At 43.6% G+C, this 25,131-nt stretch overlaps 1 protein-coding gene across 5 annotated transcripts; it reads right to left on the reverse strand.

Moving 5' to 3' along the window:
• Positions 1-2,724: 2,724 nt before the first annotated feature.
• PSEN2 (presenilin 2) lies at positions 2,725-21,885 on the reverse strand. Of its 5 annotated transcripts, XM_064509933.1 has the most exons (13): positions 21,802-21,885; positions 21,185-21,266; positions 17,297-17,386; positions 16,116-16,312; positions 15,147-15,376; positions 14,011-14,152; positions 13,042-13,109; positions 11,933-12,153; positions 10,960-11,058; positions 9,075-9,152; positions 7,184-7,303; positions 6,469-6,587; positions 2,725-4,662 (listed from the first exon to the last, which is right to left on the reverse strand). In XM_064509933.1, exons 4-13 carry the CDS (start codon positions 16,260-16,262, stop codon positions 4,507-4,509), a joined length of 1,380 nt encoding a protein of 459 aa, XP_064366003.1. In that variant the 5' UTR covers positions 16,263-16,312; positions 17,297-17,386; positions 21,185-21,266; positions 21,802-21,885; the 3' UTR covers positions 2,725-4,506. The 5 variants fall into 5 exon arrangements, with proteins under 5 accessions (XP_064366003.1, XP_025950454.1, XP_064366004.1 ...); XM_026094669.2 differs by lacking the exon at positions 17,297-17,386; XM_064509934.1 differs by lacking the exons at positions 21,185-21,266; positions 21,802-21,885 and adding an exon at positions 19,649-19,664.
• Between the last annotated feature and the right edge of the window lie 3,246 nt (positions 21,886-25,131).

Genomic DNA, 25,131 nt, shown 5'->3' on the forward strand with positions numbered 1-25,131 from the left:
TGCTGGGAAGGAAGACAAGACTGCAAGTGACAGGCATGACAAAGCAATGAGTATAGTTATTCTTTTGCTTCTTGAGGATACTTAGAAGAAAATCTAATTTAGAGATGCCTGGAGGAGCCTCTGACTTGCACCTGGGTTTACTCAAACCCTCAAACTAGGGCTGGGTACCCCCCCACCCCACCCCCCAAAAAACCCCCAAAGCATGCAGTATAATAACACTATCTCATCTGGAGCTGCAGGGCTGATCATGGCATTACACCAAAACCAGCTGGTTTTAAATGGATTCTAGTGCCATATGAGCTTACACTCACTCAAGGCCTCTCCCTGCGCCAAAACTGCAGCTGGGGTGTGGGGTGCACGCTTTTTCCCTGCCATGAGGTAGACTCCAGGGCCTTCAGCCTCACTAGACAGCAGGGAGTTCAGAGCAGAGTGCTTTAAAATGGCTGGTTCTTCTCCATACAGACTTAACTGCCCTCCCGTGGCTGCCATGAAGCATCTCTAATGCAGAAACAGGGAGACCAGGTACTAAAGGAAAAACAACTGTATCTTTGATTTAGAAGACAAACAAAAAACCCCACAAAAACACACAAAAATACCCACAAAAAACAGTTTAAGTTAGAAGGAAGAGGAAGTAAAAAAACCTATGTGATTAACTGGAAGTACTAGAAAGGCAAGAACAAAGCAGAGAAATTTACTGGTTTGGGGGCAGACCTCCAATGCTTTGTTTTACAAGGGCAGATGCCCTTGAGCTAGTCATCATTAGGGTCCTGTCAGTGAGTGCCAGTAACTCCGAGAGATGATCCATCTGACTTCCTCTGAGGAGGTGTCATTAGCTACTGGTGCAAAGAGGGAGTGGCAGACCAGATCACTGCTCCTTTTCTGACTTTGATAGGAATGTGCTGTGACTTTGCTGTATCCACATCTCTCATTGGCTCAGCTTCAACAGTAAGTGTTTATAAAGCTGTTGGTGAGACACATCACATTGCAAATGTATTCTCTTCTCTCTGTGAACTAGAGGGAGATGGCAATTCTGGCACAGACTGCCTCCCCACCAAGGTATTTCCTTCAAGAGCCTGAAGTTAGGTATTATCAATGAGATCTTAGGCATCCCATGAATACTGCTGTAGAAGCACTGTATGATCCTACAAACAGACTCTTATTTCTTACACTTTCTTTATGACTTTGCTGTTTCTTGTGCCATATCTGTGGGCAGATGCATCTCCAGTCTTTGATGCACGGTGGATACTTCAAACAAAACAACCCCAAACCAAACGCCTCCAAACCAACAACAGAAAGCAACAATGAAGTGGCAACAGGAAAAACAGCAGTAGGCACAAGCAGCAACTGTGGGGTCAGAAGGTGACAACACTGACTGAATTGCACTTGCTTCTGACAGAGGAACTAAATACTGCAAGAAGGCTGCATATCTCTCAGCAGGGAAAAGTTTGGATTTGCACTGGGCAGGCTTACCACTATATTTTTGTTCCTGAACATAGCCTCGATCTTACATGTAAGGCACTGATGTATGCCCAAGCCCCATTTGAGACTAGATACAAAGGAACACTCATTTTAGACTGAAGAGGAGGAGTGGGCGTGATAGGGGTCATCTGCAGAAATGCCAATACATGGCACCTTCTATAGGATTTCAAGCTGTTGAGTGACATCTGCATCAAGATGGGGGTCATTCCAGCCAACCTGACAGCCGTTCTTTTTTGGGGACGCGTATCAGTGGGAGTATTCATAAATTCTCCAGGGTCAAAGAGACTTCAGTTTAGCAAAGCATGTAGCAAAGCAAAAACAATGAACGAACAGCACAGACAGACAAATGCTTTGCTACACACACAGACACTCAACTCGAGTTGCAGGTCACTGGGCCAGTTTTTCACATGGTAGCCACTAGGCTACTGTCTTCACCTGTTTCTCTCTCTTGCTTCTTTTTTAAGGGAGTAGGATAAATCCCACCCTTTCCATTTTCACATTTTGGGCCATGCTGCTACATGATATTAAGATCACAAACAAAACTTCACTTTCATACACAAGTGAAAGTGTCCAATGAGATAAGAAATCACTCAATATCATTTCAAAACTCATGTGTTTGTGTATATACATGTACACACACACACACACATATATTTGTAGTAAACACAAACTTTTACACAATTAAAACCACTCCAGTATATACACGATATACTTCTATCACTCACCAAGACAATACATTGTTGCACTGACAGAATCCATTGCTCAGTTATCTTTTAAATTACATTTTTCAAAAGTTATGCAGAATTGCTCAGTGAGAGGCCAATCTTTGGCAAGCATGAATCTGCAGAAAACTACCAGCTCCGGCAGTGATCCTTCAAGATCTGAAGGATCCCCCCAGTTTCCTTCGCATATCAACTCCACTTTCATCGAAATAATTTTTTTCTAACAATATGCTACAATCCTGTTAAGTCAAGCAGGATTTTTTCTAGTACATATAAATATTTCATATCCTCTTGATACCATGCAATCCAAGAAAAATCAATCATGATTGCAAGTAACTATTTTGATTTGGCCCCAGAACTTTTTTGTTAAAAAATGAAAACTGTCCTCACAATCAACCGTTAAAAACAGCAAACACCTCTACTGATTTACATTTCCAAAGGAAATACCTTCTAGTAATAATTAACTCTCCAGCTCTAGCTTTTATATCCAAACATTGCAAGTGTGAGAAGTGAGACAGAAAACTAAACAAAGAGCAGAAATTACTTGTTCAGAGACACACAAAGCTCATACAAACACTTACATATTTTTTAAAAATTTGTTTAAATCACCTGCATGATGTCCTTGTTAAATATCAAAGTAGATTAGCTTTAACAAGTCTATTGGAAAAAGCACTATCTTAAAAATACATAATTCAAAGCCTTATCTAAAAAGTATTTCAGACATGAAGTTCTGCATCTCTCAATGACATTGCATTGTTCACAAAACCTTGCGTAATGTTACATTTTGAAACACTGACATCCATCAGTTGTCAAAGAAAACAGAGCTTACTTGAGTAATAGACACTCAAGTACAAGAAAAAAGAAAAATCACAGAAGTCGCTTGTTTCTAAGAAACTGACTCTTGGAGGAGAAAGAAATTGCTTTTAAAATGTGGAGAAGAAGTCAGAGTGATTAAATAAATCTAACAGTAGGACTGAGTCAGATGTGTATCTTTTACTGGCAACAAGCACTGTGATTTTTTTTTTTTTTTAAATGAACTCACTTGAGGCTGTGTAAATATTCCCAGCAGTAATGATGCCTTATTTAGAGTAAGGTAACAGCAGATTAAAACTTGCACCCCCATATTTTGATACAAACTATGACAGGGTATTTTCAAATAAGTCTCTTTTACATTAAATAGCTATTTTAAAAATTGTAATAAAAAGTCTTTAAATAGTATCAAAAACCAGGTAAGCCAAGCCTCAATCAGTATTAGAGGACCTCCACATAAAGGGAAAGTAAATCCTCCTTGGAATGATTACAGAACGCACAGAAATGAGACCACACAAGAAGTCACAGGTCAATTGATTTACTGGAGTTGTGCAGTAATTCCACCTTATGCCAATTTGAGGATTGTAATATGGACCCAGAGAGAGGTTTCCTAAAAAATAAAGTGCTGGGAAGAGACAAGAAAAACAGGAGAAGTAAAAAACAAAAAACAAAAAAACCCACCACCACTCTGCCTTCCCGCACTGAGGATCTGAGGCCCTGGAACGACCAGCCTTGCCTTCAGCTGTTAGAAACAATGGTGGATGCACTCAGAACCAGAAGCCTGGCGTTTGAACTTCCTTTTGCTGATGTCCTGTCTGGATCCATCATTGCTCACCACATCTCATTAGGGTCAGAATAAATAGGCATTTGAGGCAATTTCAACAGAAGTTATGTTCACGGACACCAGCTTATGAAGTTGGGCCCCACACTTCTGTCCAATGCTCACGACCAGGCGTGACACTGCTCTGTGCATGTGACTGCTTTTTTTTTTTTAATTACAGGTATGACTTACTTTTGCTCCATGTTTGTACAACACTTCAATACACTAAAGTGTTAACAATTACAGAGCACAATTAAACTTCACTGCAATTCCAGGACTAAAATGCCTTAGCTCCTGGAAGCACAGATCAGATCCTTCATCTGTCCACCAGTCCATGCTACATGCAGGCTTCTGTGCTCAAAACAGCCAGCGTACGCTTCAAATACATTTAAGTAATGCTCTGACGTCAGCAATGAGCCAGGCTTTTCACTGGAGTCCAAAAGACTTAGGGCTCCTGTGAAAATTCTCAGTCTAAGATGTAACTACTAGATTTTTAGTACATATCATGTCACAGAGTTAGTGTTTTCCTTAAAAAATATATGGCACTAAGTGTAAAACTTAATGACTTATTCCAGACAGCATACCATACTTCACAGCAAAGCTTTCAAAAAAAAAAAAAAAAAGAAAGAAAAAAAAACAAACACCACACTTCTCTAACTTCCACCTCTTCTCCGTCTAAATATACAGCTGGTGGGAAGCCAGGGTATCCATGAATGGTCGCACAAGGTTGTCTGTCGAGAAGTAAAAGACCAAGCCAAAGGTGATAGAGATGGGAAGAGCAGGCAATGCTTTCTTAAAAACAGCCAGTAGTAAAAGAGTTAAACATAAACCCTGCCAGAGAGAAGGGAATAAAAAACAAATATATACAGTAAGAAGCCCATAAACATATCTATCATCAATAAAACAATATGCAAATAATAATCTATATACTGTACAGAAATTGAAGCCTGCTTGAGCAACTGGTGGGATGAGGTGCATCTTCACATTTCACATAAGTTGGCCAGGTATCTTCCTCAGCAGTCTTGAGGAGCTTAGTTCTCTGCTGAGAGTGCGGTGTAAACTGCTAGTGCTGACACACAACTGAACCCAAGAGCTTAATTCATTTACAGATTATTTTAGCTTTAGTTCTACATCATTATGTATGAATTACTGATCCAGCAGATAAAGCCATTTAAATTTTGGTAAGCTGCAAAGATAAGGAGCTTCACTGGAGGACTCTAACACACAGCAGCATGTACTTCTAACATCTTCCCAGTTTTCAAGGTCTCTTGGGGAAAGAGAGAGAACAACAACAACAAAAGTCTCACTCTGTTCTTCTGACTGGATTGCTCATTATTATACAAAAATTCTGCTTTTAGCTGTATAGCAAGCCAAGATCCATTTTATCAGTGTAAGTATGAAAGCTTTTGTAGATTTTGGGTGGACGGTATAACTAAGTGCACTTAGTACTGATTCCTTCTCTTATCTCAATACTTTTTTCCCCCTCCACATCATTGAAACTTCAGAGGCAATGTTCACGCTAGGCTCCAAAAAACAGCCAGTAGCTAAGGTTCAGCAGATGCAGTGTCCTTCCTAACTTCATATAGACTGCAATTTTGATTAAGATCTCACCAAGCCTGTGCAATTGCAAAGGAGCTAGAATAAGTTTTAACAGCACCGTGAAAGAAACAAAATGGGACATACAGTCTCATAGACAGATAACAGAGTGCTCCCTACAGCAAAGGGACCCAGTGCTGGACCTCAGGATGTGGAAGCAGGTGATTCTATGGGTTTCTCTGATCTGTGAGATAGGAAAGCTACAGTGAATGCACTCCATTTAAATCAGCTAATCTCTAGTTCTCATGCAACAGCTTCTTGATCCAGTCTTCACACGTGGAAGTCACTGTCATTCTCTACCTTTGGAATCTAAGTGGAGAAACAGAGGTCCAAGAAGGACACAATAATTCATTTTTTTTTAACCTTCTAAAACTGCTGCTGTTGCCCTTCCAGTTAGTTTTTATGAGGACGTTGGTGTAGACAGAAAGTTCCTAGTAATGATTTTCTACCTATGCCGAAGCGCGACAGCATACAATTAGACTTTACAGGCCTGAGTCTTTAAGTAGTTACAGCATGATAGTCATCTCCCTTTACTGATAATATCTATGGATTTTTTAAGTTTCCCACCTTCCTATTTTCTCCAGCACCAGCAGAAGAACAAGATAGGTCTACATCCTCTTATCTAGCAGCTCTCCTTAGCAAAACGGAGTTAGCCATTTGACTATGCTTGCTAATCAAAACAGAGTTCTTTGCATTAGCTCTTTCAGCTGATGGATGTCCCCAGTCTCTAGCACTGAAGCAAACACACTGACAGCTCAGCTGTAACTCTCTTCCCTGGGGCTGTTTCACTACCACCATCTCCATGCTTGGCCCTGCTCTGAGGAACTCTCCGTCCCAGTCCACATGGTTTGGCTTCTCCTGGCAGTTGTTTAAAGCCTGTCTCTATAGACAGGGCACTGGGTTAGGAAATGCACTGGCAATTTCTTCTAAATACCCAGCATGTTACCTGTAGTCATTTCACAGCGCTCAGCTTTTGGTTCTTCTGGCAACATTGCAGTGCTAAACAGACTATAGCACAGAATTTTTAAACTGCTCACTTACTATGAGGATGGCTACAAAACAGGCCAGTGTAGTATTCCAGTCTCCACTAGCTGTGGCAGCTGCTTTCCCAACAAGCACACTGTAAAATATGAAGTCTCCAAGGCCCAGCTTCACCCCCCCTGAGAGAAGTGGAAGGGAAAGAAAAAGAAAACAAGTGTTACTCCTCCTCCTCCTGTTTTGCTTCCTCAACTCACTCCTGTCCTCTGGGAATCAGGTGAAGGTTCCTAGTCCTGGCTACCAACTTGGATCCTTAGCATCCCACAATGAGGTAAGAGAGGGCAGCAGGTTACTGAAGAGACTAAGACTTACAGCCCCCTCTTTTGCTCTTAAGGAAGAAAAAAAAAACCCAAAAAAACAAAAAACAAACATACACAATACAACTTCTGCCCCACTCCCTGAAGTGCTTTCTTGTGTTGTCCTACAGCTGTACTAGCTGAGGAAGTGTGTGGACAGTAAGGGGTAGGAGGCAGGGGGAAGACGGAACTGCTTAAACTGTCTGGGTAGACAGGAGATGTCAGTGGAACCACAATCCAGAACTGCAGCAGCAAGAAGTCATTTACAGTCAGATTCAAGACTGTGGTTGCTTGAAAAGTCACAGCTCTTCAAATTTATTGCAAATAGATCCAACTGGGGAGCAAAGTGTAAATGACTGCAAGTAAAAATATCAGGCTCTGACCCTGACGGCACTGAAAACATGGTATAAAGTTTCCCTTACTTTCCTCCTCCTCCAGCTCCTCTAAAGAAGTGATGGGGTGGGTTGGAACAGGACTCCTTGTCTCCAAAATTTCAGAGTCTGAGTGCGAAGGGCTTCTGTGGTTCTCTCTTCCATCCTCAGCTTGGTTCCACACAAATAAACCAAGAAGAAAGGACAAAAAAGAAACACAAGAGGAAGCTACATTCACAACTTATTTTAATGCATGAAATCCACACTTTTATGAAGTTTCTCTGGAATGGGTAGGCCCTTTGTCTCTCCAAGGTGTGTTTACCAAGACCACTTCCAGCAGAGGAATTTAGTGGGTTTGAGGAAAATGCGTGCGTTATTATTTTAAACAGTCCAGAAGGCTACACGTTCACAGCCTCTTTCACAGCTACCCAGGAGTTCAACAACTGCAACAAGTGAGTAAATACACAGAAGTAAGCATTGCTCTACCAGTCACTAAAGACAAAGGTAGTCTTCCCACCAGTTCCCAAGCATGGGATCAAACTGTCAGACATGCTGGTATCTGCTGTTTGCACAGGCTAGCAGGACAAGTAAAGTGAAGCAAGTTTAGTATGCAACAGACCGCACTGCCACCTTGTTACATCTTTGGGGTGGAGGCGCTCAGGTATTCCCTAGCTAGTAGCATTACAAAAATGGATGACTAAGAGGACTGCCATTTATAAGAAAAGCTCTACTCTGAATCACCTTGGCGTTAGAAGCTGGGTGTTCACGCTTAAATAAGTGGACACGTTCCATTCTTCATTTTTTTTTTCTCCCAAATGTTAAATGTATCTAACAGAGCCCTTTCATCTTTCCTGTTCTCACCCTATTCTGCTTCTAGAAGTAGCTGGTCTGTGATATATTATTTTATGTGACAGTTCCTGTTTTTCAGAAAGGATGATATAAAGTTTCCAGACCATGTCAGTCTGACAGGATGTTACTGCTGCAGATGCAAGCAGATGATGATCTGGGACACGCAGAACTTCCACAGAGGCATCTGCAGTTTGCTTCTACTCTGTGCCTGTTTCAAAGTAGGACTGTGTCCCTGCAGTTAGTATGTCAACTGCTTTATCCTGAAAATAAGCAGTATGTTCCGTTATCAAGCCTTAGCATACATTTATTTCTTGAAATGGCTACTTAGCATAAAGAGGTACTGTCAGCTCTGAAGGGCAAAAGGATCAAATGGGAAATCCTCTAAACACCACAAGTCAGATTTTATTCAATCACCTTCATAATTGCAGTTTTATTTTAACTTGCACTTTAAGAAGATAAAGGCAAAGGCACACGAATTACCACAGGATTAGCTAAAACACAGACTTGGAGTATGTCAGTTACTGTTGAGTACTCCTCAAGAATATAATTTACCTTGGATAAAAGCAAAGGCATTCATTTTCCTTGGCAGGGTAAGCTAAATTGCACTTACAGCTAGGCAAAAGCATGTCTGCTCCATGGCAGTTGCCTGAATGCAACGAACTAAGTTCACTAGCTCATTTATCTCTCAGTATCATATTTACAAGCCTGTTGTAATTAACCATCTCCAGCTAGTAAAAAATATAAAAACTCACCAACCTGCTTCCACCTGTGACTTCAGTACACCTGATGATGTGCTGGACAGCACTTTTCTGTTTGGTTGTGGGTTTTGAGCTTTTTGTTTGCTTGTTATCTGTTTGTTTTTAAAATAAAGACAGTCTGAATGCTGCAGCTCACTACATCATCCAGTCATGTTTGTTGCCAGGCTAGGCAGCAGGTTTGGTAAGATCATTGAGTTCTGCAGCTAACTTAACAATACCAGGGCAGGGAATGCATCTATCAAAATTAAGTGGCCCACATTCATTATGGATTCTTAAACACACACATTATTTCCACGGGGCATTGCTTTGTATAGAAAAGTGATGTGCAAACCAACCTGTATCCCATGTCTGCTGACTTGGTCCTCTTGCTGCTGTGTCTGGCTTTGCCATTCCAACTGTCCATATCATAGCAGCTAGAATAAAGTAGTTAACTGTGTAAAACATAGGTCACATTTCATTCTGGATTTTATAAAAATGCAGGTTAAGAATGTAGCTATCCCTACAAATATAAACCCGTATCCCTGTAAGTGCTTTTAAAACACTCTTAGTTGGGTTCCCTAGTCACTTAGAAGGCAGAGACACAAGGTCAGAGAAAATTAGGGCAGTGTATCCATTCAGTTTTTGAGAGAATCTCAGAGCACAAGTAGTTGGAGTCAGTACAGTCTACTCTGTAGGCTGAAGAAAGCAAAAAAATCCAAAAATAGGGTCTTTATCTCCTTTGTTTTCTTCCTTGTTTCTGGCTCTTCTATGAACAGAAAACATTTGCTAAGAAACAACGGTATTACAAAAATCAATCAGATATTAAGCTATACAGCATACTTTTCATGTTCTGCTAAAGGTAAAGCAGATACAAGTGGGAGACATGCAAGAGTTGTTGGAGAGCCACTTGTTTCTCCGCCTGTCATCCCTCCACCCCGTCAATCTATTGGTTATTTCCATTTTGGTTTGAAGAACAACTGAAGGATGACTTGAGGTGGATCCCTAATTTAAAAAAAAACAAAACCAAAAAAACAAAAACGCAGACCATGCTGAGATCAGTGGAAGGGAACTAAAGGCAGCTGTTTATTTAAGTGTACATATCTTTCTCCTATTTTCATTTAAAAAAAAATAAACAAACAAACTAAACAAGAAAGCCAAGGCAAACACAGTGCCTGCTATTCCATCACAGGCCCAGCCAAGGCACTGTTTTTTGATCTAGAGGTAGCCACAGAATGTGGTCTTGCGATGGAGACACTGGCATTCTGCAAAGAACTTTCTGTTCAGTATTATTTTCTGATTTTTTTTCTTCTCCTTTAGAGAAACACTTGTTTATTAACTAAACATGTAAGATACTTTATCTAGATTGTCTACTGCTAGGCCTAACAGAATCCCCAGTAAAAGGGAAGGCAGCCAAAGCCATCGGAAGCTCCATTTGGAATGTGTAAGAGCATTTATATATGACATTAAATACTTAAATCAAGTTGTAGACATCTTTGACTGAGCACCCAAGATCTGGAAATACCTATTCATCTTACAAACGACATAATGAAAAAGTCACTTATGTCCATGAAACACTTGCACCCAGATCACATAAGCAGCAAGTCACCTGTCTTCCAACTATTTTAATCTTAAACACGCAACTGGAACACCCAAGAACACTGTCACAGAGAACAGCTTAGGGAAAAGAGAAGAAAACCAGGAAAGCGATGACCTATTTTGTTTGCAGAGCAGTGCTTGAATAGAGCCCCTTTACAAAGCAAGCAGCCACAACAAAGCAAGTATATTCTCAACACCACCATCCATACAGTGCACAGAACAAGAGGGCTGCAGGAAGAATGGAGTCTTATCACACACTTAAAGTGTGTCTATAAAATGCCTGCACAAAGGAAATTTATATTGTGGGCATCCTCTAACTACCTGACTTTGCAAACCCTACTGTCCATTTAACACAGGTTTTTACATGCCGAACAAATAGGCACGTTCTGCACTGCATTCACAAAATGATAAATCTCCTTTTGAACATTTCAGCTTCACTGGTCAAGTCTGGAAAGTGGTGCCCCCCTTCGGCTAATTAGAGTTAACATCATTCTAAGTGAAAACCAAGGCCCACAAATTGTTTGCTGCAGGACATTAGTGCATCGATTTGAGAGCAAGTAAATAAAATAGTGCTCACTGGTTTGACACAGAAACAGGCTGCAAGTTTAATCTGGTTGAAAGTATTAACCTTCTGATTTTACTCACAAGAATATATCAGCGCAGGAAAAATGGGTTCATTTCTCTCCTGTGCAGTTTCTACCAGCATTCTTAGTGGCCCCTTGGGACAGAGAACTGCCATCAGATCTGCAAAGAAAAGAAGAGCTAGACAATCATATCTCAAACTACTATTCATATTTATTCTCTGTCTTTAAAAAACTACTCTCCCCTCAAAATGACATCTATCAATATCAACTGGATAATTTCCTGGTGGCAGGTTTAGCCACTTTGCATAACTAGCTGTTAGTCTCTGAAGATGTTGTTCACTTAAATGTCATCCCCAAGGCTTAACGTGATAGTAAGAATTTTCATTGCGTTAATCCTATAAAAAGCCTCTTGAGAGCACCACATCATTTCTTTGAAAGTAGGTGGCAGCATTACACAGAGGTATAAAATTTAATCAGAAGAGGACTGGGGGTACTTTGTTCATATTCCACAAACTGCTGCTACATACACTGATGCCATTTTCCACACAGACCAAGGCTCTGGTACAGCTCCTCTTTGCCTACCCTCTCTCCCTGTCAAAGCTCCTCGCCAATTTGAAATGTTACCTCCTAGCCACCTCTTGTTCTGCAGGTTCTCTTGAAACTTTTAACTCAGACCAAAATCCAAGATCTCCTGATAACCAGTAATCGAGTTCTGCAGGACTACCAGGTTACTACTGCTAATATCCAACCACCCCTACCATGCAGTTAGATGTGGTTCAGTACTTCCTTGACTTGGTGTTCCACTTTGAGGAAGAAAAGACATGGTATGAGGAAGAAAAGATGTGGTACAAGTACAATAGTTACATGAACAAGTTACCAAAAGACACGCCAGCAAGTCAACTTATTTCCATCTGCCCTCTTTCCAAAGCTGTTAGCCCCATGAAGTCATTTTTTGAGTGACATGCATAGCCATGAGCTGGCATCAGAGTAACCTGCCCATAAGCCACACCGTGAGCGTCACAACCCAGACTTACCATAGATAGAGATGGCACCTAGAATGACCCATGCTGACCACTCAGGGAGATATTTAATGAAAACCAGTGCCATTAGAGCACTGATCATAATGAGATATGCTTGCTGGAGCTGCAAGGGACCTTTCCAGTGGATACAAATCATTCCAACAGCCCCAAAATTCCAGATGACTAAAATGAGAGTGGGGTAATCCATGGCCACGTTATACGTCTTCAGTACTTCCCTGGAATACAACAGGAAAATTCAGCCAAGCAATAAAATACAAGCAAAACATCTTACTAGCTCTCCTTAAACAGACAAGTATCCTACTACACCAGGAGGATGCAGGACAGAAAAGCACCTTCATTACATCCTTTCTGTACCATCATTAACTGCTCACCTGCCTTGCAGCCAATTTTTGCTCTCAGCTCTCTGTTCCCCTCTGCAGGACATGTGTGCACTATGCACATAGACAAAGACCAAACTGCCTTTTGAGGTAGGCAGTGATTCCAAGGATTCGAGTGGGCTGGATTTCAAGACTTAGCTGAATACAAGACTGTGGCTAAATGACAGCCTTTAGTAAAGAAGTCATATAAGAGTCATCCCTCCAGAAGCATGATGGTCAATATTAAAAGTGAAGAGAACAATTTTAACAAATATCATCATGTTAAAGGCTTGGTTTCATCTGAGTTTACAGTTAAGGGAATGAGCTTGAAGAGATGCAGTCTGAGAGTAAGGCAGAACAAATCAGAGAACCAGCTCCACACAAAGTTCCCTTGCAGTTTCACGTGACACTTTCTAGAGACCATTGAGGACAGATACCTCAGGATGCTGGCAATTTATACCAGTGACTCCAGAGACTGTCAGTGTGTAACTCAGGGCCTCTGTACCACAAAGTTCAAGTTTAATGCTCAAGGTATCATCTCCCAGTGATTTTTGCAGGCACTGTAGAAGTCAGGCACTAACTGTTAATGACCTCATATTCTATATAAAATAAGCTCTCACATTCTAACAATTTTTAAACCTCTGGAGAAGGGGAGTGACATTCTGTTCTTTGTTTATATTGGGGAGTTTTCTACAAAGAAGCAAGGAAGTTCTGAACTGCCATGATACCTGCAACATTTCCACTTACCCAAGATATATGTAGGTGAAAAGGAAGAGCAGCATCAGAGAGGACAGGATCAGCCAGCCATGGATGAACTATCAAGGGCAAGAAGAGACAGTGACCAAAGGGGCTGCCTGTTCTCCCCCACCCATGTTGCAGTGCTGCATGCACTATGAAAGAGCTTCCTATTGTCCAACAGTCTTTCCCTCTTCACTTCTCTTCCAGTTTCCAAATACCCTGCCTCCTTCTCCACTGCAGGTAAGGGGCAGTAGAGAGGTAGCTAGTTGCTCACAGTTCTCCCATCATGCCATTTTATAGTCTAGCTGTTGGTGGGGTGGGTTTTTTTGTTTTGTTTTTTTATTAAAATCTCTTCCCTATCCACTTCCACGGATATCTTTATTGGCTCCCAGTTCAGATAGGTAAACACATCCTCTCTGCTTGGCAGGGAAGGGAAGAGGTTTGCCCAGGGCTGCACAGAAAATCCATCTCGGGGTCAAGTTTAGAAGTCAGCAATGCCTGGCACTCAAACGCTGAGCTAGTACCTCACATAACTCCCTGGGCAGCCTGCCGCAGGGCTGAATGTACTTTTTCCTCCAAGCCTTCTCCCCTTCCACCAGAGCCTCCACAGGCAGGAATAATACCAGTTCCCACAAAGCCTGTCCAAAACTTAAGGGGAGGCTTTTGCACTAGCTGGTGCAACTCAGTCCTGAAGTACAAACCCCAAAACTCTTTGGTCAGATGGAGAAGACTCAAAGCTGACTAGCACAAAGTAACAGGCCTCATTTTTAAGAGCCTACCATTAGTTACAACACAACAGCAAAGCACATCCTGGCGCACAGCTCTACCACCACTGGCAAAGACTTCTCTACGATGAGATTCTTGCTATGACTAACCACTCAGTGCCTGTAACTCCCACTGATGCGCAAGTGCCACTTCAAAGTTCACAGCACAGCACGTGGAAAAGGCCATGTGCTGGCTGTGGCATAAATGCTTTACCTTGTAGCAGCGATATTTATAGAGCAGAACTAGGAATACAGTCATTACAACAATGACGCTGATCATTATGATGGTGTTCAACACTGAGTTCAAGAGACGCTGGCCCACAGATGGGGTATCCTCACTGAAAGGTGTGTAGATCCTGCAGTATAAAGCAAAAGCCACGTAAAGTACACATCTATCCTCCTCTAACAGATTACCCCAAGGTAAAATGGATCTCTCTGTGTGTAGGAAAGAAAGGGAGGGGTGACTGTGAAGGACAGTAAACATGATATATAGCCTTCAAAGGGGCCTGGCTCCAGTTAATTATCAGCTAACAATTAGCAGTCTTTAACAACAGCATATTCCTACAGAGCAGCTGTGGTCGGCCAAGCTCTAAACAAACAAACAAACCAAAAAACAAACAAAGCCATTTATGGTCTAATTTTTTTTAAGTCTTGTAACTCTTACTGCACATCTCTGAACCCTCTTCACAATAATGCCAAGGATACATCACAGCTGCTGTCCTCCTCCCTTTCCCTGCTTGGGAAGAACCTTAAACCTTTTTGTCCCTTCTCACTCACCCCACAAATTCTGTTTCCTTTGGGTCAGTTCAAGGGACCACAGTCCCTGTTTCTCCACCCTCAGTGTGAAGTGGCCCACTTACAGCCCCAAGAACACTTTCAGGCACAGTCAGCAAGAGCCGGATGGAATTATGTATCCACACCATGAGTGTTTAGGAAACAGAAATGTCATCAGGAAATGAGACAGTTTTCTCACTCATCCAAATGAGCATGCTATTCCCCGATTGCTGCCAGCTAGCAGGTGAACAGACTGGGAATTCAGCCTGGGCCTTTTATGCTGCAATAGGGAGCAACTTCATTATAACTACTCACAGGCTTTGGTTAAGACACCCAAATGACAGTGCTAACGAATCAGTATAATGCACGTACGAAAATGCTCACATAGATGAGCTTAGGGTATTAGATGCACTTCGGCAAGATCTTTTGTAAGTTTGCACAGCTACCTTTAGCTGTGTAAAGGTTCTCCTGACCTGCCAAGGAAGCACCCTGCATACATAGACACACGTGCTTGGAATGTGTGTGTAATGCCAGGGATCCCAAGTACTGAGAGGCTGTTTTGAAGACCCCACTTACAGCTGCCCGTTTTTCTCCGTATAGAAGCGCACTGACTTTATGGTGGCGACGACAACAATCATACAAAGGGTGACAGGCACAAAGAGCATGATTACATGCTTTGCTCCATATTTCAGAGTCAGTTCCTCCTCTTCATTTTCCGAGGCACTCTCTCTCACTGGGACACTCGAGCCAGACATATTCCCATCAGCAGCATTGTTAGGGCTATGGCTGCCACCTGTTCGTCTCTTCTGAAAAGAAAAGTTTGCAAAGGTATAAGACAATCCTCTTTTCTTTCTATTCAGAGCTCCATTCAGTCATATTTCAAGGGGCTGCTGTGGGCTTCTGCAGCATACCAACTTCTTCCCATAGGAAAGTATCCAACAGAACAACATGATTAAGAATTACATTATAAATAGGCTGCAATGAAGTTTTTAAATCAAAAGCATGAGTATTTGAGGGCCTCTCCAGTGCATATATACAGATGGATCCACGCACATAAAGGGTGAGCTGAGCAGAACTGGGAGAGAAGAAATCTAAGGTGACGTAAGACTGACCAGTTTGGTAAAGCAAGTGCAGCATGGCTGTGGGAGCAGATCCAAGCTGCTTCACTGGAGGTAGGACAAGATTCTGTTCTAAGGTTTGTTGCATTTGACCAGAGTGGACAACGGGTTTCTGGCAAAACAAGAAGACTGAAAAGGATATCCTCCAAGACTCATATGTGCATCGGGTTCTGGTTAAAAGCCTGCATCTTCACCAAAAGAGGAGGGACGGGGAGGAGCATATATGGACATAAAAAAGGGGAAAAAGTCACAGCAGAGAAAATAAGAACAGGCAATACTGCTGCTGGCCGAGACAGTGACACCACAGGAACGATATTGGCCAAAGCCAGTCCTAGGAGCCAGACTGCTGGGAGGGACTGAGGGGTGACAGGACAGCATATATTATTATATCCTGTTTCTTCAGGCTCTGAAAAGGATGCAGACCTACCCTGTGTGTCTGTGCTTCCCCTGCTTCTGAGGCTTGCAGGCCATCCTGGTAGGAGGGTACTGGAGGGCTCTCTGCAGACATCAGAGACGTTCTCTCATTGCAGGGCTCCTCCTCGCTGTCCGAGTTGTTCATGAACGTGATCATCATCGCTTTTCCAAGGAACACTCAGGAGGGGCACGGCCAAGCACTGCTCAAGCCTGAGGAGACAAATAGAAGGAAAGGAAGGAAAAACAGTGAACACAGCAGTGCAAACATAATTGTAAGTCTGAAGAGGAGGCGCAATTTCAGCCAGAAACCTACAGCAGGCAGTGTAACTCCTCCTAACAGGAGATTTAGCCTGCTGCCACACCAGGCATAACAACCCATTCAGTTAAAGTCACTGTCTTCTTTGCAGTCTGGGAGAACAGCAAAATGCAGTGCTCAACCAATTGGACCTGATCAATCTGACAGTCTTCCTTTGTCACAGCTTCCATGGTTGCTGCCTCTGGGCTTTCCCTCCCACGTTAGCACACCTCGACTTTCACACAGGAAGCACGCTTAGAGTTTAGAGAGCAGTTTGATTTGCATGGGCCAAACAGTGCTTCACCTCAAGCGCTAGCTGTTCGCTAGAAAGGTAACAGAGCTCAGCTCTCACACAACACAGCAGCAAACATCAACAAGTAGCAGAAGTTTATTGCTAACCTGAAGCTTCAGCTTTACACAAGTCAATAAGCAGGAGTTACATGCTGTCTTCCTCTCACTGCTTATGAACCAGAGGAATTTCATAAGCAGTTTCTCTTTGCCCACAGAGCATGGCAAGAGGTTTGTGCACAAAGGGAAAGACCTATCCCCTCAGATCAGCCACTTTTCTCCCCCTCCTTTTTTTCCCCTCCCTATGTTGCCTTGTGAGGAAGGACAAAACAACTTGAAGTTTAACAGTGGCGGCTAGAATTTTTTGGCCTCTTTCCACCTACTGCTGTGTCCAAAAGCAAACAAAGCAGTGGCACAGTGGAGAACAGAAAGGAACAGCTCTTCTTTTTAGTCACAGCCTTGGCTAATTCGGAATAACCTTAAAGTCAGGATTACAGGAAACTGTAAAGACAGTTATGTGTGAATTCATTTTAGCACTTATTAAGTCCACTTAACAAAGCAACTGAGTCAATAAAGGTAATTCAGGCACCTTCTGATTCTCAGCCACCTACCCATAAGCAAAAGCAGACCTTTAATGCATGGAAAAGCTGTAATATCCACATCATCATCTCCTCCTCTCTGCAGTATTTTACTCAAGGATCCTGAGAGGAAAAAAAGATAGTGTATCTCAGGAAACGTATCTGACTCAGAAAAGGAAGCTGAAGAAGCCACGTGACTTGGACACAGTCACTTAAATCTGAATTGTGCATTCATGGTCCAACCAGTAGTCTATGCTGTCTGCCAGCCAACTTGAGTGTTAAGAGTGGTACTTTGAAGCTCTGCAGGAAATTGACAAAACTGAAATTCACTTCAGTTTCAGAACAAGTAAGAGGAGGGAATGGGAGATTTCTGTTTCTTCCACAACCTCCTGAACACATCTGGCAGCTTCAAAAAATTTTAGAAAGTAAACTCAGCCTGCCCAAAGGAGACATTTTTCAGACATCTGCTCCTCTCCTGCCTCCTCTTCAAGCCTTTTCTTATCATTTTGTTCCATGATTAAAAACAATACAGTTATGGGGGACAGATGCAGTGGCAGCGCTCAAGCCAGGGCTACCAGGTCCACAGTAATACTGTATTCTCAGTGAGCAAGCCTCCTGACACCTGCATTTTTGTGCTTACTTCTTAGAGAGCCTGAAATCTCCATGTTCTGGACGCTTAACATTCTTCTGACTGAGCACATAGGGACTCCAATTCACAGCTGAGAGCCTAGGTTCTGGTTCAGTTGTAGGATTTAGTCCTTCTTTAAAGAAGCGGGTACATGTTTAACACAAAGTCATTCAAGCATGACATACTTCTGGATCAGCAGAGTCTGAAGAGGCTAAGTTACACATGCCATTGGATTGTAAGTACCTAGATCTGTGACCCACGGAATTTAAGTAACTCAAAACCTTCTGCACATGCTGGAGCCCAGGGAAGAAGTAAAGATTTATTCTCTGATAGTTTGAGACCAAAAATTAGGTTTTAACAACTTAAGAGTATTAAAGAACTTTTCCTCCCAAAATTAGAGAAACCATCAGACAATTTCATCTATGCAGAGCAATACTGCAGAGGTCCTCAGAAGGGACCAATTAGCCTACTTTCAACACCCTAGTTGTGCCCACTGGAGCAGTTAAATTGACAGCAAGAACAAATTACTAATTACTAACACCTACAATTACATGGAAAGAAACCTTGTGTTGTTAAACAGTGTTTTTAGGCTGGGCATTTTCTGTTACTCTCCCTCAAAAAGATTATGAACAAAGGCAAAGAGGCAAACATACTTCTGATCAACAGGCAGGTTCAGACCGGAGCAAGTCTTTACCAGTCTTTCCATCCCTTGTTTATAATGCTTTGGGTTCAGTGAGTATTGACACAAACAGTCTCCAACGCACCAGGGATTTTACAGGAGTTCCTGTGGCAACCACCTCTCAGCAAATCCTCAGAGGTCACAGTCACAACTGCCTTGAACTCATCTAAACATGAGCTCCTGCCAGAGGTGCGGTCCCACCACCTTTTCCCCCAGTCTCACACCAACACCAGGTACCCATCAGCAATGTAGTTCTTCTGAAGAGACAAAGGGGACTTGTTTCCCTTTGTTTCCACAGAGGCAGGTTTTGGACTCACCACTCTGGGACAGGCGGCCCATCCTTACCTCAGGTCTGCAACATCTGTGGCAGCGCTGCCTTTACCAAAGTGGGAGTCTCATATATGTCTTATGGAGGCAGAAAAGTGGCCCTCCCCTCTGCCACACCACAGGCTCCAGCTGAGAGTTTTTCTAACGCCAGTATTTAGTCATCAGAGTCGCCCTTTGAACTGACACTACTCCGTGCTGGATGCCAGACAGAGCAGTCTCTCCTCCAGGAGGGGAAGGGCCCAGCCTGACCACTGTCCCAGCTACTCCCTCAGCGCTGAGAGCACCCCTCGGGCTGAGCAAAGCAGAGAGAGAAGGCCTCTGCCCTAAGGGTCACTTGCCAAACAGAAAGAAAATGGGGGACCCACAAAGCACCAGGCAACCAAGAAAGAGGTGTCATAAGTCTGCACTGGATGGTGGGTTTTTTTGGTTTTGTTTTTTTTTTTTTTTTTGGTATCACCTTGCTAGTTAAGCTATCTTACGGATCTCATGGAGAGGATTTCTGCCTCCCAAGGACCGTGGGTACCCCGTGATGGAAAGCAAAGGAACCTTTCCTAGATGCAATTATTTTTGTGCATGACACCAGATACGTCAATGCACACAGACAATGCATTTTCCTAGGCTGAGCTTGGAAAGAAGAAGGACACTTCAGGAAAGGCAGGAAGGGCTGCGACAAGAACACTTCCTCTACAGCTCTAGTGTTAGGAGGAGCTTGCGGGGGGGGGGGGGGGGACGGGGAGAATTCATGCTGTACCTGTATTTACAGATGATTACACAGCATGGTCTACTGAATACAGTAAATGAAGAAGATGAACAACACATGCCACACAGTCTTCACACTGATCACAGTAAGCCACAGGAGATTAGGCCCAGTTTTCCTCTCTTCCTCTGCAGATGGATTCAAACTGTCAGGAACCATTCAAAATTGTAAGATTTTTAAGTGCCAAAAGACTAAACTCAAAACCATATGGCAAAAATGAAAGGGCCCCAAAGCCAGGACAGTATTAAGCACTTCTTATAGCTGAACAGTAGAGGTGGGAATACAGTGACTCCTACTTTCCAGCAGTTCTGTGAAGCCTGCAAGAAAGCAGAAGGTACCAATTTCTCTCTTCCCAGATGTCTTTCATGCAAGGGCATCTCCTTCTTCATCTGGGGTAAATCAGCTTCATGGATCTCAGTGAAGCTAGGCCAATTCACTTAACATTAGGATCCAGCCTCGGTCTGCCTTTTAATATCAGGCTACAACATCCTCATGCTGCAAACAGACTCAAATCCCTTGCTTTGCACTTCATCCATAATGAATAATACCCGTATAATGTACAGCGCAGAATAGCTGCTATAGGTTAGCAGAATATTTAATAATTCGTTTGAGAGTTTAAACTCCTGCTTATACATATTGTTCTCTTTGATGGCAGTTGGATGAAGAGAATCAGTTTTCATCTGCTATATTTAGATCAAGAGAGCTTGACACTAACAGCCTAATGTTTTCCTAAGTTTAGGCTCTAACTGTGCTGCTGTTAGTAAATATAAAGAGGAAGAAAAAAAAGTTTCAGAAGTTATAAATAGTAGGGCCAAAATTAGAAGGAAACGAAAGGCAATTTAGCCTTTCAGATTCTTCCTAATAAGCAAGGCCAAAACATGCATGCTGGTAAAACAACGAGCTACTCAGAAAACACATCTGAACAGTCGAAAGAGAGTTTGCAAATGCCATTCAGTTTCAGCTCAAGGGTGCAAAAATAACAAAACATGAGATACTAAAAGGAAGTTGTCAAGATCTGCAGGCCTCTTTCTCCTTTTTTGGAAATACCAGCATGGTTATACTAACATTACTGTCGTCCCACAAGAAAGGCACAGCACACAGCCACAGAAGCATTATCTTGCTGGTGGAGCTGGAGTCAGACCCTCCCGAAGAGCATCAAGCCATGCTTGCGGAAGGATTATTTTGCCGAGTCCAACTGCTGCCAGCGGCCAGCTTCTAGCTGAAGCGTGAAAGCCGCCCATCCCGTCCCGTCCCAGCTGACGTACTTGCGCCAGGAAGGCTTTGAAGTCTGCCTCAAGCCTCGTGTGCAGGAACAGCTAAAAGCATTGGTACTTCTAATATCGCCCTGGGGCACCTGAGCCAGCAAACCCCGAAGATGACAGGGCAGCTCGCATCACAGATGCCCAGGGACACCCGTATTTGGGGTGCACCCCCATCTGCTCTTGGGGCCTGGGGGACACCCAGGGCAGCCAGCCGGGGATGATGCGTCGCCCCCCAGCTCGGGGGGCCCGGCTGCACGTGGATACGCACCGGAGCCTCGCTCGCCTGCCGCAGCGGGTCAGCTTCCTCCTCCGTCCACACACATGACCAGCCCCACGCACGCACCCCACAGCTGCGATGGCACAGGGGGCACGAGGCAGAGAGAAAAGAGGTTTTAGGGAAGGAAAAAAAAAAAGTCAGTGATTTCCCAAGAGAGCGCTGGAAAAGCCCTTGCACCGATGCACGCGTTTTCCCCAAGGGTTGTTTTCAACGCTTAAAAAAATATATCTGCTTGCCATTCAGGATTCGCTAGCAGGTTTCAAATGAAATACTGTCGTGCGGCCTGAGGCAGAAATACACCCCCACTCCTCCCCGAGGAAAAAAAAATACATAAAAATTAATAAATAATATACATGCATGCATATATGTATACACGCACACATATATATATATATATAAAATATATATAATATATATATATTTGCTGCCTCCAGAAGGAGCCAGCAAAGCTCACGTGCCCCCGCTCGGCCCCGAGGACGAGTTTGCCCCGCGTTTCCGTGCTGGGCCGAGCTCCGAGGGGAGGAGGCGGAGGGGCCGCGCACGGCTCCAGCGGCGCCCCCACGCAAACGCCCGCCCCGCCGGGGAGCCCCGAGCCGCCCCCGCCTCACCTGGCCCTGGCGCGGCGCAGCCCGGCGCGGCACGGACCCGACGGCGCTCCCATTGGCTCCGGCGCATTCTATCCCCCCAACGCAGGCCGCGGAGGGGGAAGAGCGCGCCCGCTGATTCGCCGCAGCGGATGTCGCTCCTCCCGAGCGCCTCCGCCCACTCTGCGGGGTTCTCCAATGGAAGCGAAGGGTGGGGATGAGGGCCTGCCAATAGGAAGGCGGCTGAGGGAGGCCTCACCCTGCCCTTCCCCCTCCGGCGTCGGGGTACCTGTGAGGAGCCGCCATGATGCCGCGGGCGGGGGAGACGTGCTGGACGGGGAGTGGTTCGTTCAGGGTCCCTTCTTTCCCGAGTTTGTAGGTTGGAGGGGTGAAAGCAAAATTACAAACATTTTACATTATTTGCTCTAGGGTGTGAGAAGTTTGTATTTTCAGAATGTAAGTTTTGTTGTTAAAAAAGATCCAGTGCAGCAGTCAGAGATGAAACTCAGTCAGTGTGCAGGCAGTTCCCTGGCCGTGTTGCTGCCCATAGCTTTATCAAGCGATAGTGCAGTGAAATTAAGGCATCATAGCAGTTGCTCATCGTTTTTTGGGGGCAGAGACACGATCCAGAGTCGTGCTAATCCCCCTCTGCTGCTGTTGCCTAAGAAAAGCCTCCAGCACAGGCACGTGAGGTATTCGTGGCAGAGCTTCACCTTCCTCTTCACTTCATGCCATCCCTGATCTTTTTACATACAAAAGGCCCAAAAGATAGGCTAGCAATAAAGGAGGCATGAGGTATAATAAGAAAAATGAAGTACTCCATTATTTGTCAACAGGGTAATAGAAGTTTCCTGCAGATTCCAACTTTAATTTGACCGTCACTTTCCCTGAGTTTCCTTCGTAATAAAGGTGACGAGTACACCTTCCTAATGCCCATGGCCCTTATTCAAAGCCGCTTTGCATGCACAAAGAAGTAACACAAAAAATTCTTCAGAGCCCCAGAGAACTGCCTGTCAAAGTATTGTTGGCTGCCCTTTGCCGAGACGGTCAGTCTAGGAAAGCCAAAAATCTGTGTGCTTGGCTGTATTTGTCAGCAGGGCATCACAGCTCTTTGAAATAGGTTTCTCTCAAAGGCTGCTCTATCCTTTTCCTTGTGCTGAGTTGTCAAGTCCCTTTCCACTGGACATTTGAGTCGGCTGGATTTTTTAAATGGGAATTTCTCTGATGAATTGAATCCTTCACACATCGTATGCTCCGTTGCTTGTCAAGTTTGTTTAATGGTAGGGCAAGGAACAATTTTGCTTGTGCTCTGTATTTCCACAACCAATGGGAATTTTAGAGTCCTTTAGTATTACGTGGACCTTATATATCTGGCATAAATTTGGGTTAATAGTAAAAATATTTATTAATTCCAAAAGATTTTATATCTTCAAAGCCAAAGCATTGGCAGGCCGAACTGCACTGGTCTGCCTCGCTGACAGCTCTTTCCGAGCATGCATGTTCTGCCTGCCTCCTTTGTAGTTTTCAGAGGTTAAAATCTGGCTTAACTCAGTGCTCCTTTTCTGTACAAGTGGGTAATATGAACACAAAGACGTGTGTCAGCCCCTCCTTCCTTGAGAGTTAATGCCATACAGCTTTCAGTCAGAATGTCCCTTTATTTTCTGGCTGCATCACATGAGAAACATCTGACCTGAGAGAAAATTAAAGGACTCTTTTATCACCCCCCTCCCCCCCCCCCCCCCGTATTCATACGGGCATCAGAAATATTTCTTGGTTTCTTTTCTTCTTCTTCTTTAAACAAATCTATGAAGTCCTTTCCTTGAAGGGTCTCTCACAGATAATGTAAAGTATGACAGTTCCTAAAAAGATTATATGACAAACTGCATCTCAGCTTCTCGACTCAGGAGGTCACAGTCTCTCCGCAGAAGCAATTGTCCCCAGCCTGATTGTTGTTCTGATGCACGTAGGGACATTCTGTGGGATTGCACTCATATGCTCCATTTTAGTACTTAGAAGTTTACAGTAGGAGATCTCAGGGAGTTTTTGGTCATAAACTGTTATGATCCTCCAAATATATCCAAGGAATCATGGCTGTTTAATTTCAGGAGGTATAAATAATACCCGGAAATAGGACTACTGACATAAATTCAAACCCTGAGATGCTCCCTTGGCTTTCAAATGGAAACAGACACAACACCATCCATCAAAATAGCATTAAAAGCCTCTTATGCTTACATTGAAGATATGAGTAGGGTCAGGTCCAAAATATTTGAAGTTTTACACTAGAGTGTAGACAGTACTTCCTAAGAGTTTTGCTAGGTTTATTTCACACTGTAAATCTGCAGTCCCTCAAGAAAAGGTCATTACTGAATACCAAAATAAGCATCTTTCTCATAACTGAAGGAGATCTGCTCAGTCATAAGATTTTTTAGAATGTAGGCAGCACTCATGACTGAGTGCCAGCCATGAACAAGTATCACATATTAGTGTCACACTTCTGTGTTGGTTTTTAAATTGTGGTCTCACACATTAGCTGTACCATGAAGCCTCAGATCCAACTGAACAGTTTAGGCTTAAGCTCCAGTACTGAAGAGCGTGTTGTATCCTTCTTGCTAAAGCAGATAGAGACAAAATACGGATTCAGACTCCCCCAGACTGTAGACCTAGTGGTCTGATTGCTGGAAGGATGTCTCCACTGTGAGGGGATACTAACTAGTAGACAGCTGGCCCCCTGTGCTGTGAAGGTTCATGCCATACACGTCTCCCGTGGTGTTGTATAGACCCAAGATCATCTCGTGCTTCATTGATTCCAGTGTCTTGGTAGTCTTCCAGTGCATGATAGAAACTGTGTGGATGGCTGCTTTTTAGGATATGTAGAAATGAGCTAAACATGAGTCCTGAAACAAACAGACAAGGCCAAGATGTTGGGAGGGGAATGGGAATTAAATCTGATTAAGTCTGCAGTCAGAAAGTAATCACAGTGATGCATCCAGACCAATGCAATGCCAACAAAATCTTGCCTTGCTTATGAGTCTTACAGACTGTGCAGGACCGTCAAGGTCAGCCAGTACGGTCTAGCAGGAGCAGGACTACTCCAGCAGGAGCACCCTGTGCCTGCCTGGGCACAGCAGCAGAGGGGGTGTCCAGCTGCTGCGGTATCCTCTGGACCACTGTTGCACTCAGACAGCTTCTCTTCTCTCCTTGTTGTGTACATGTTTGTATGTACTCTAAAACGTCCAGTGCACAGCAGTGCCTCTGCGCTAGCCAAGCTACAGGATACTTTTTGAGGCCCTGGCATTCTTTGTCCTGTTACCTACCCCTGGTTTCGCATAGCAGTTGGAGTGCTTTGCCCAT

The sequence above is a fragment of the Dromaius novaehollandiae genome, chromosome 3 (assembly GCF_036370855.1).
Source record: "Dromaius novaehollandiae isolate bDroNov1 chromosome 3, bDroNov1.hap1, whole genome shotgun sequence".
Lineage (NCBI taxonomy): Eukaryota > Metazoa > Chordata > Aves > Casuariiformes > Dromaiidae > Dromaius > Dromaius novaehollandiae.

Excerpts from the sequence above, each read along its gene's own strand:
- PSEN2 (XM_026094669.2), bottom strand. The coding sequence starts at position 16,262 with ATGATGATCACGTTCATGAACAACTCGGACAGCGAGGAGGAGCCCTGC. Across the intron at positions 9,153-10,959 it reads TCCTGCGCTGATATATTCTT|CTGCTATGATATGGACAGTT; the intron begins GTGAGTAAAATC and ends ACTTTATTCTAG. Across the intron at positions 7,304-9,074 it reads TCAGCAGACATGGGATACAG|CTGAGGATGGAAGAGAGAAC; the intron begins GTTGGTTTGCAC and ends TGTGGAACCAAG.